At 43.0% G+C, this 12,509-nt stretch overlaps 1 protein-coding gene across 6 annotated transcripts in view; it reads left to right on the forward strand.

Annotated features, from left to right (window-relative positions):
- The window catches only part of kdm6a (lysine (K)-specific demethylase 6A), an 89,725-nt gene that overhangs the window by 29,307 nt on the left and 47,909 nt on the right, over window positions 1–12,509 (forward strand). For 3 of the 6 annotated variants that reach the window (XM_036958693.1, XM_036958694.1, XM_036958695.1), the window contains one exon: window positions 1,232–1,352. In XM_036958693.1, the coding sequence (XP_036814588.1) occupies window positions 1,232–1,352 (121 nt within the window). Of the gene's footprint in view, window positions 1–1,231; window positions 1,353–7,913; window positions 7,944–8,275; window positions 8,572–12,509 lie in introns of those variants that run through there. The other 3 variants (XM_036958698.1, XM_036958696.1, XM_036958697.1) reach the window with 3 other exon arrangements.

Here is a 12,509-nt window from a genome sequence, read left to right on the forward strand (position 1 = left end):
GTTCTCTCTCTTATCTCTCTGCAGCAGACATGGTGAGCAATATGTTTGGAACATCAAATCGCAATAAAATCACAGTATCGAATTGCAATTATTATTATTCTTTTTTTTTTTAACTAGGCAAGACAGTTAAGAACAAATGTTTTTTTACAATGATGTCCTACCCCTGCCAACCCTAGACGACGCTGGGCCAATTGTGCGCAGCCCTGTGTATGGCAATACATGCCGTATCGGCACCAAAGTATAGTTATAATCTATCGTTAGTTCCCTGGGAATTCCCTGTCCTAGTCACCAACATTGTTCCTGGAGAGCTACAGGGCTAAAGCAGTGGGTTATATGGCCTACGTCAGATTCATAATACAACACGACTTTGTCACTAATAGCTTAACTCTGGTATAATTGGGGTTCAGTCAGAGAACACTTGGTATTGTTTAGTGTTCTGCCTCTTATCTGTCTGTCCTGTAGAAGGTATTCTCTGTTAGCTTGTCTGCCGTTTGCTCTGTGTCTCTGCCAATCTGTTCCAGCCTAGAGAAGCTGGAGCGCCTAGCTCTCTGGAGGGAACAAATGAACGAGAGCGGGAGGAAGGAAGGATTGGAACAGGGATAGGAGGGGGAGAGAGGCCAATGGGTTCAGTGCTTTGCTTCAGCACAGCAGCGTGTGTGTGCGTGCGTGCGTGTGTGCGTGCGTGCGTGCGAGCGAGCAGTGCACAGGCAGCCTCAGCAGTGAGATCAGTGTTTCTACTGTAGTCTCTCTTGCTGTGGCAGACCTCCGTGGTGACATACGATAGCCTTTGTTTTCACAACCGCACTGTGAGTGTATTTATTTGTGTACGTTGTTATAGTTGGTGTTTATTTGTAAGATGTGTGTATTTGTATAGGAGAGGGGTGGAGCAGTAGAGTGGAGTATGATTGTTTTGTAGCCTATATGGGGTGTCTTATTTTTTTTGGTTTATATCGGGGTGGTTGTGGGTGGGGGTAATTTTGGTGACAGCGGTGCTTGCTCTTTCACTCACACACACCCACACAATTCAGGGATGCTCTAGCATTCAGAATCAACAGTCCTTTAGTTCTTTGCCATAGCTACTCACTCTATTTTTATCCCATGAAAAAAAGCACCCTTAGGTTATTTCCACACATTTTTGCTTTTGTGAATGAAAGTCTTTTTTTTTTAATGTGTCGTGTTTTGTTCCACCCCATGTTTAACCCTCTCCTCTTGTGTCTCTGTGTGTGTGCAGGGCGATAAAAGCGTTTCAGGAAGTGCTCTATGTTGACCCCAGTTTCTCCCGAGCCACGGAGATCCACATGAGACTGGGCCTCATGTTTAAAGGCAACACCGATTATGAGTCAAGTCTAAAGGTATGTACTGCTAATACTACTGCTATTAGTACTACTATTATTAGTACAACTGCTTCTACTACTACTATTGGTACTACTGCTGCTACTACTATAACTGCTACAGCACATTATAAGCCTAGGTATGTAGCATAGCTAGCACTGTACACACCCCTATGGACATCGCCTGCACACACAGCAGCCCTCCCGGACCAGGAGTGACCTAGTGCCCCAGTGCCCCAGTCCCTCGTGGCTCAGTTGGTAGAGCATGGCCTTTGCAATGCCAGGGTTGTGGTTTTGATTCCCACGTGGGACCAGTATGAATAAAGTATGACAAAGTATGACAATCATTGCACTCACTACTGTAAGTCACTCTGGATAAGAGCGTCTGCTAAATGACTGAAATGTCATGTAAATATCAACAGGCCCCGCCCTCGGTAACTAATGGGGTAAGCAGCCTCTCTACCTGTTCAAAACAGGTCCTCTATGACCCTATGGTAAAATATGAGACAGGCTATCTTCCCTGCTGGATTAAGTGTAAGAATAGTGTGTTGTTTGGCGGGTGTGTAGACCTGTGTTGTGCCATTGACACTATAAGCCAGGGTGGCTCTCTGTTTCTATTCCCTTGTGAATGTATACTTTTGTTTTGTCCAGACCAGACAGAGAAATGCACACACCAACCTGAGGGCTTCTGACCCAGACAGTGTCGGAGCTGCCATACATTTGATAGGTGTTAGGTGTGTTCATGTGCATTTGATAGGTGTGCTCTTATTCCCAGTAGAGCTCATAGAAGGGTTAGCTGTAGTAGTCTGTCTGCTTTTGACTGTTTCTGAGTAGTCGTTTACAGCCAGCCAAGGCTGTAACTATGGTTTGCATGCAGTATATTTGCTAATGGTCATAGTCCTGAGGAATCTGTCCAAATAAGGCCGCTTCAGCTGCAGCTTTCCCTCCCAGCATGTTGAATTCCATCACCCTAGACAGTAGTGTTGTCACGATACCCGTATCGCGATACTACAATACCAGATTTTCCTTGGCAATAAAGAAAACAAGAAGCAGACTTTTCTCTATGGCCCTTTAGCGTACTTTTGTAAAATATTATGTGCTATAGCTTGCAAGTGAAACAAATGTGACTCTGGGTGACAACCTAAGGCATTTTGTTTTCCAACATTTTCCAACATTATGACTGTTTTCCTCAAGAAATACAGTCCACCTCATGTTTTGTTTCCTTTGCTCCCATACTTCCCAGTACTAGATTGTGACTTACTGTAAATACTTGTTGTAGCTTCACTACATAGCTGGGTTGGCTGTGGATGGATACACATGTTTGCGTCTGATTCATGTGCTACTGAAAGAGGTCAGAGGAGCCATGTTCTCTCTGAAGTCCCAGACCTAGGGCAGCAACAGCACTATGTCTGGGAGTAAAGGGATACTTTGGGATTTTAATTTCCCAAAGTCCGACTTGTGTATAAAAATTTTATGTCTCTGTGTCCAGTATGAAGGAAGTTAGAATGCTAGCAAATATCCATAGACTAGCATTGGCTCGCAAAACTACCTCTAACTTCTTTATACTGGACACCGAGACATAAAAATGGTATCCACAATAGGGTTGGGTGTTGTCCAGATTTTGATAGTCATAACTTTTTTGTACCATACCGTATGCTGTATAACTGAATGTGCACACAAGGGGCGCTATTTCCAAAAATATATAATTTCCATTTTTTTATGCACAAAACTGTTTACGCAACAGGGATCTTGATCCAGGACGAGACTGAATATCTCTGCTGTAACCAAAGAACATTGATCTTGACATCTAGCAAGTTAGCAAACCACATGCATAGCTGGAGCCATGAGCTGGATAGAATTGGACAAATCTTACATTTCTTATAGTTCTATTTAACTATGTGTACTGGATAAAAATATAAACGCAACAATTTTTACTGAGTTATAGTTTCAGTCAATCAAGTCAATTGAAATAAATAAATTAGGCCCTATGTATTTCACATAACTGGGCAGGGTCGCAGCCATAGGCCCACCCACTTGGGAGCCAGGCCCAGCCAATCAGAATGAGTTTCCCCCCCCACAAAAAGGCTTTATTACAGACAGAAAAACGTATCTAAAATGACGTTGGTAGGGAAGTGAACATTAAATTATCTGGCAAAAACATTCCTGCCAATTGCACGCTCCCTCAACTTGAGACAACTGTGACATTGTGTTGTGTGACAAAATGACAGATTTTAGAGTCCTTTTATTGACCCCAGCACAAGATGCACCTGTGTAATGATCATGCTGTTTAACTTCTTGATGCACCCATCCCGTTACCGGGATCATTTTTGTTAACATCTGCTGAATTGCAGAGCGCCAAATTCTAATTAAATTACTAAAAATATTTAATTTTCATGAAATCACAAGTGCAATATAGCAAAACACAGCTTAGCTTGTTGTTAATCCACCTGGCGTGTCAGATTTCAAAAAAGCTTTTCGGCGAAAGCATACCAAGCATTTATGTAAGGACTTCTCTCTCAGTAGACAAAACATTACAAACAGCTAGCAGCCAAGTAGATTGGTCACGAATGTCAGAAAAGCAATAAAATTAATCGCTTACCTTTGATGATCTTCGGATGTTTGCACCCACGAGGCTCCCAATTACAACAAATGTTCCTTTTGTTCCATAAAGATTATTTTTATATCCAAAAACGCGCGAACCAAATGGAGGTTATGTTCAGAATTCCACAGGCTCGAGAGGTCAAGATCGGGCAGACGAAAATTCCAAATAGTATCCGTAAAGTTCGTAGAAACAAACGGTTTTTTATAATCAATCCCCAGGTTGTTTTTACAATATATAATCGATAATATTGCAACTGGGACTGTAGCTTCTTCAATAGGAGAGAGCGAGAAAATGTCTGCTCCAAGCTGCTCGAGCATGCAAAAGCTGCTGGCACCCAGCCATCCAATGACTCAATGTGATCTTTCTCGCTCATTTTTCAAAATAAGCCTGAAACTATGTCTAAAGACTGTTCACACCATGGGGAAGCCATAGGAAAAGGAATCTGGTTGATATCCCTTTAAATGGAGCGACGGCAGGCATTGGAACAGAGAGCTTTCAGGAAAAACAGCACTTCCGGGTTGGATTTCCTGCAATATCGGTTCTGTTATACTCACAGACAATATTTTAACAGTTTTGGAAACTTTAGAGTGTTTTCTATCCTAATCTGACAATTATTTGCATATTCTAGATTCTAGATTCTGGTCCAGTTTCATTTGAGTACGTTTTTTCATCCAAACATCAAAATACTGCCCCCTACACTCAACAGGTTAATCTAATGTTTATTCAGTTTCTTGATATGCCACACCTGTCAAGTGGATGGATTATCTTGGCAAAGGAGAAATGTTCAGTAACATGGATGTAAACAAATGTGTACACATAAGTTCAGTGAAATAAGCTATTTGTGTGTGTGAAACATTTCTGTAATCTTTTTTTTTCAGCTCATGAAACATGGGTCCAACACTTTACATGTTGCGTTTATATTTTTGTTCAGTATATATAAAATACACGTCTTAAAATGTAGACCAATCGATTGGTCGAAAGAACAGACAACTCAGTTGACATTGATTTTATTTATTTATTCGGGGACTAAGCTGTCCCTTACTAAAACATGATCTTTGGTGACAGTCTGTTCTCTCGACCAAATGATTGATTGAACATTTTAAACAGGTATTTTTCCATATATGATGCATCCTATGTGTTTTAATCAAATCAACTATATGCACTGAGCTTGTCTGATGCTATAAGCACACTGTTTGATTTAAATAATTAAGAGACACAAATGACTAGATGGAGTCCTACTGCAATTGATTTGGTTGTGCCGATCACAGACTTGTTGTGTAAAAAAAAAAGAATAATGAAAAATAAAATAAATGACCAGCGAGTGACTGTGACTAGCACCCGTAGTCTCATACCTGCTGCAGCGGCCACCACAGAACATCAACAGTGTTTATCGCCCTATCCCTCTCTCATACCTGCTGCAGCGACCACCACAGAACATCAACAGTGTTTATCGCCCTATCCTTCTCTCATACCTGCTGCAGCGACCACCACAGAACATCAACAGTGTTTATCGCCCTATCCCTCTCTCATACCTGCTGCAGCGACCACCACAGAACATCAACAGTGTTTATCGCCCTATCCCTCTCTCATACCTGCTGCAGCGACCACCACAGAACATCAACAGTGTTTATCGCCCTATCCCTCTCTCATACCTGCTGCAGCGGCCACCACAGAACATCAACAGTGTTTATCGCCCTATCCCTCTCTCATACCTGCTGCAGCGGCCACCACAGAACATCAACAGTGTTTATCGCCCTATCCCTCTCTCATACCTGCTGCAGCGGCCACCACAGAACATCAACAGTGTTTATCGCCCTATCCCTCTCTCATACCTGCTGCAGCGACCACCACAGAACATTATGTTTATCGTGTTGCTGAAGCTGCAACACAATTACAATAATTTCTGACTGAAAAGTTCTGTTACCAAAATGCCTCGTTTGTTAAGGAAAAACATTCCCTTTTCCCTTGACCTTTGCTCTCTTTACGTGACACGTGTATGCATCGATAGGGCCGGACCTATAGCATATCATAATCACATCAAAAAATAGGTTATAACAAGCTCTGAACACCGTAACACGTAACAGCAAAACAAATGTAGAGGACGTGAAAAATTAACATGAAACGAGGCTTGTTTACTGGTTGCTCGGGAGTTAAAGGGGGAGTCAGATGTGTGGAATAAATTTGACTAGTTGTGGAAAATACTGGAGATCAAGTAAGAGAAGGTAAGGAGCTGCTTGCATATTGTGTGTCCCAAACAGGTGCTGTTAGATTGTGTGTCCCAAACAGGTGCTGTTAGATTACAATATAATTTCTCTGACCATTTGGAACAATGTAAACAACATTTTAAATAAATTTAGCGTACAAGAGTTTTTTGGTTTTGGTTAAACCTTTATTACAGCAAAGACTAAAAACAATTGCATGATTTTGTGAATGCAATTGCCAAAATGGAACGGTTGATTTATTGTTTACGCTAATTATTCAAGGGTCGTTTTGATGTTGTCCGATTTAGGCATGGCTCGCAGTCAACGTTCCAATTCATCCCAAAGGTGTTCGATGGGGTTGAAGTCAGGGCTCTGTGCAGGCCAGTCAAGTCCTTCCACACGGATCTCGACAAACTATTTCTGTATGGTTCTCGCTTTGTGCACGGGAGCAACGTCATGCTGAAACAGGAAAGGGCCTTCCCCAAACTGTTGCCACAGTTGGAAGCACAGAATCATCTAGAATGTCATTGTATTGGTCACATACACATGGTTAGCAGATGTTAATGCGAGTGTAGCGAAATGCTTGTATGCTGTGGCATTAAGATTTTCCAACAATGGAACTAAGGTGCGTATCCCGAACCATGGAAAAACAGCCCCAGACCATTATTCCTCCTCCGCCAAACTTTACAGTTGGCATCATCATCAGACTGACAGATGGAGAAGCGTGATTCATCACTCCAGAGAACGCGTTTCCACTGCTCCAGAGACCAATGGCGGCGAGCTTTACAAGACTCCCGCTGTCGCTTGGCATTGAGCATGGTGATGTTAGGCTTGTGTGCGGCTGCTCGGCCATGGAAACCCATTTCATGAAACTCCCGACGAACAGTTCTTTTGCAGACGTTGTCTCCAGAGGCAGTTTGGAACTCTGTGGTGAGTGTTGCAACTGAGGACAGGCAATTTGTACACGTTATGCACTTCAGCAGTCCCATTCTGTGAGCTTGTGTGGCCTTCGCGGCTGAGCCGTTGTTGCTCCTAGACGTTTACACTTCACAATAACACCTATCTATCTAAAATCATACTGTCGTTATACGGTATATTGCTGAAGCTCATGCAAACTAGACGCTTGTGAAAGGCACTCATTAAATATAACATCTGTGATCTCAATCTTGCTAGCTCCTATTTGTGCCCTTTCCTCTATTCCAAAGTAACGTTGTATACATACAGACATGTTAAGCTCCTACATTGTGGGAGGCAACCCTTTTTGTCTTGAGAGACTAAGAGCCATGGGGAGATTGTACACAGGATGGGTTCTCTCAGACTGGTGAGATGGATGGACATTCTTCCCTGGGAGAGGAGGGGAAAGAGCCAGGTGTCTAGTGTTTTTGGTCCTGCCCTGGTTTGCCCTTGATTGGCTGCTGACTGTGTGTGTGTACAAGAAGCCGTATTCAACTGAACAGGCTTCACACGTGCTGCACGTCCTCCCTTGCCTTAGTCACATACACTCCCCACTGAGCTCTACGGCACCCTGCCAGCTACACAGGCGTGCACACACACACACTGGCCCAGTTATCTATGGAGAGGAGGAGGAGGTGTGAGCAGAGAGAGGGAGAGAGAAAATAATAGGGTAGGGAGGAGAGATGGAGAGGGTATGAGTAAAGGGAAAAGAGGAATGAGAAGGGAGGCTGAGTGATGAGCGTGTAAAGGAGGAGAGAGAGAAGGGAGGGGTGGAGACCTCAAAGCATACGGCCTTAGCGACAATTGCTTTTCCTCCTTCATGACAGAGCGGGGGGACGAGGGAGGAAGGCAGTGGTAAGTTTTCTGGATGGAGAAAAGGCTTAGCCATAGTAACAGTTTAGAAATGCTGTTAGTATTTTCATGTAAAAGGAATCAATGAGCCAACCTATGGAAACACTCAGACATTTTGCATAGAATGTATGTCTTGCCAGTTACCAACAGCTGTTACTGTACCTACAACTCACACCTACCCCACAATGTAAGCTGTTAGAAAGGCAGAACCCAGAGAGTGAGAGGGAGGATGAGAGTAATTGACTGGTGCATATTAGTCAGGTGATGAGAATCCTCCTTCCTGTGTGACCATAGAGCAGATTCTCAGCTGGAGAAGAGCGAGAGAGAGGGGGAGGAAGAGGAGAGAGGGTGTCGGCCTGCCTGCCTGGAGTTATTGTCATCTCTCTCCTCTCTAGTGCTGCCGTCTGCTCAATAGGAATCAGTGACACAGAGAACGGAGAGAGTGGAGAGAGAGAGAGAGAGAGAGAGGGGGGAGGAAAGGCAAGCTGACAATCCTGCTGCATTATCTGCCTGGTAGTGGAGCGATAGAGAGCTATAGAGGGAGGGAAAGGGAGAGAAGAAGAGGGCTGCTGGAGGATGTAATGGCGTTTAAGGGAGTTCCTGCAACCACACAAAAGGCTTGGCATGTATGGTAATGTATTGCATTTGTGTTTGATGTGGTGATATATTCTCGATGACCAGTGTGTATGTTATTGATTAGGTGTGTGTGGCTTTGAAGATATGTGTGTGTTTGACCCAGTTAAATCTCCCACTTCTCGGTTGGTGTGTGTGTGTGTGACAGTAATGACTGTGTGTGTTAGCAGTGGCTCACTCCCTGCCAGCCCTAACTGAGGCGTGAGAGAGGGAGGGAGGGAGGTTGGCTGAGCTGCCCTGATTTTTATGTCTGACATTGACCGCTTCTGCTGCAAGGCCGATGGTTCTTAACTGTGTGTGACTCCTTATGTTTATTTTAGACTGCCACCTCTGTCTCTGTCTGCAGCACCATGTTATGATGAGGTGTTGTGCCTGGTCTTGCTGCAGGAGCTTTGATTTGGGTTACATTCTCTTGCCTCCATTTTCCAGTGTTGCGTTACCAGTAGAGACTAAAAGTCAGTGTCTGCGTATGGTACAGTATGTCCTTTCTAATGCAGTAAGCTATGCTCTGTACGTGTGTCCAAGTCACAGGCTGATGAGATGGCGAGAAGACATTGTAGAAGACAGGACACAAATCACAGGATGCAAATCAAATAGTAGTCACGTGCCGAATACATCCGGTGTAGACCTTACAGTGAAATGCTTACTTAGTAGCCCCTAACCAACAACCAACAAGCAGCTTTAAAAAATACAGATAAGAATAAGAAATAAAAGTAACATATCATTAAAGAGCAGCAGTAAAATAACAATAGCGAGACTATACACAGGGGGTACCGGTACAGGATCAATGTGCGGGGGCACTGGTTATTTGAGGTTATATGTACATGTAGGTAGAGTTATTAAAGTGGCTATGCATAGCTGATAACAACAGAGAGTAGCAGTAGCTTAAAAGAGGGGGGGCAATGCAAATAGTCTGGGTAGCCATTTGACTAGATGTTCAGGAGTCTTATGGCTTGGGGTTAGAAGCTGTTTAGAAGCCTCTTGGACCTAGACTTGGTGCTCCGGTGCCGCTTGCTGTGCGGTAGCAGAGAGAACAGTCTATGACTAGGGTGGATGGAGTCTTCGACATTTTCTAGGGCCTTCCTCTGACACCCACTGGTATAGAGGTCCTGGATGGCAAGGAGCTTGGCCCCAGTGATGTACTGAGCCGTTTGCACTACCCTCTGTAGTAGAGGTTGACCGATTAATCGGAATGGACGATTAATTAGGGCCCATTTCAAGTTTTCATAACAATCGGAAATCTGTATTTTTGTACGCCGATTTTATTATTATTGTTATTTTTTTTTTTACAACTTTATTTAATGAGGCAAGTCAGTTAAGAACACATTCTTATTTTCAATGACGGCCTAGAAACGGTGGGTTAACTGCCTTGTTCAGGGTCAGAACGACAGATTTTTACCTTGTCAGCTCAGGGATTCAATCTTGCAAACTTAGAGTTAACTAGTCCAATGCTTTAACCACCTGCCTCACGAGGAGCCTGCATGTTACGTGAATGCAGTAAGAAGCCAAGGTAGGTTGCTAGCTGGCATTAAACTTATCTTATAAAAAACAATCAATCAATCATAATCACTAGTTATAACTACACATGGTTGATGATATTACTAGTTTATCTAGCGTGTCCTGCGTTACATAAATCGATGCTGTGTGCTTTCGTGAAAAAGGACTGTCGTTGCTCCAACGTGTACCTAACCATAAACATCCATTCCTTTCTTAAAAGCAATACACAAAAGTATATATTTTTAAACCTGCATATTTAGCTAAAAGAAAGGTTAGCAGGCAATATTAACCATGTGAAATTGTGTCACTTCTCTTGCATTCATTGCACGCAGAGTCAGGGTATATGCAACAGTTTGGGCCACCTGGCTCATTGCGAACTAATTTGAGTAAAACTGAGTTTTACGTAATTATTACATAACATTGAAGGTTGTGTAATGTAACAGCAATATTTAGACTTAGGGATACCATCCGTTAGATAAAATACAGAACGGTTCCGTATTTCACTGAAAGAATAAATGTTTTGTTTTCGAAATGATAGTTTCCGGATTCGACCATATTAATGACCAAAGGCTCGTATTTCTGTGTGTTATTATGTTATAATTAAGTTTATGATTTGATAGAGCAGTCTGACTGAGCGATGGTAGGCAGCAGCAGGCTCGTAAGCATTCATTCAAACAGCACTTTCGTGCGTTTTGCCAGCAGCTCTTTGCAATGCTTCAAGCATTGCACTGTTTATGACTTCAAGCTTATCAACTCCTGAGATTAGGCTGGAGTAACCGATGAGAAATCGCTACCTAGTTAGTGGGGTGCGCGTTAATAGCGTTTCAAACATCACTCGCTCTGAGACTTGGAGTAGTTGTTCCCCTTGCTCTGCATGGGTAACGCTGCTTCGAGGGTGGCTGTTGTCGATGTGTTCCTGGTTCGAGCCCAGGTAGCGGCGAGGAGAGGGATGGAAGCTATACTGTTACACTGGCAATACTAAAGTCACTATAAGAACATCCAATAGTCAAAGGTATATGAAATACAAAGGGTATAGAGAGAAATAGTCCAAGAATTCCTATAATAACTACTACCTAAAACTTCTTACCTGGGAATATTGAAGACTCATGTTAAAAGGAACCACCAGCTTTGTTCTCATGTTCTGAGCAAGTTACTTAAAAGTTATATTTTTTACATTGTACATATTGTACTTTTACTTTCTTCTCCAACACTTTGTTTTTGCATTATTTAAACCAAATTGAACATGTTTCATTATTTATTTGAGGCTAAATTGCTTTTATTGATGTATTATATTAAGTTATATTAAGTTCAGTATTGTTGTAATTGCCATTTGTTGTAATTGTTAAATATCCAAGATGGTGTATCAGCCAGACGTATTTGTGCTTCATCTTGTCGTGTCGTGTATATATATTTTTATATATTTTTCTTCGCATATCTTTTTATATTTTTCGAAACCCTTATTTCAAAATACTCTCCTGCAACCCGTCTCACCCAATGTGATGTGGACCTGCTTTTTCTCTAAAGTTTTTCTTTGCCTCTTACTGGAATCTCTCCAACATAAACTAGCCAGCTAACTAGCCGGCTAACGGTCATCAGCTAACCTTAGCTCGGAGAGCTCTTGCCAGTTTGTACAATGCGATTCAACCAGAGCATACCGGACCTATTTTTTCTCTCCATATCCCCGGATTCCTATCGCAAGCTCTGAACCTTCTCACCTTCCGACCTTCGCAGCTAACGTCCCCTGAATGCTAGCTGTCTAGAGCACAACGGACTGTTGGCTTACGAGGCCCATCGAATACATGAATACAAGTCACTAGCTAGCAGTCAGCTATCCTTTGCTAGCGGTCATCAGCTACCTTTATCCCGGACAACTCTCGCCAGTCTGTACAGCGTGACTCAAACCAGAGCTAGTCAGCCATATTCTTCTCGATATCTCCGGATTCCTACCGCAAGCTCTGAACCTATTTTTTTTTGTTATAATTTTTTTTATTATGATATCTTTTAATATATTTTTTTCCCACCTGGAATTATAGCAGCTAACGACCCCTGAACGCACAGCCGCTAATCTGCAGTCTGCTAGCTATCTTAAGCACATTGGACTGCTGACTTAAGAGGCCCTTCGGACATATTTTTTCGGCCACTATACATATTTTGCCAATTGGCCTGGTTTACCACACGGAGCCCTGCTGATCCGTCCACTGATGTAACTGCACAAGGGGGGCACAACAGACTTTCCTCCGTCGCGTCATCCCTCTAAGGCCTTTCTGTTAGCCTGCTAGCCCCGTGCTGCTTGAAGCACTGGACTTGTATGATCACCCGGCTACGCATGCCTTTCCCTAACGTCACCATGCCGTGTCGATTACTGTTCTAGTTTGTAACTATTGTTTTATTTCACTGTAGAGCCTCTAGCACTGCTCAACACGCCTCGGCTAACAATTT

Source organism: Oncorhynchus mykiss, chromosome 22, assembly GCF_013265735.2.
Source record: "Oncorhynchus mykiss isolate Arlee chromosome 22, USDA_OmykA_1.1, whole genome shotgun sequence".
NCBI lineage: Eukaryota > Metazoa > Chordata > Actinopteri > Salmoniformes > Salmonidae > Oncorhynchus > Oncorhynchus mykiss.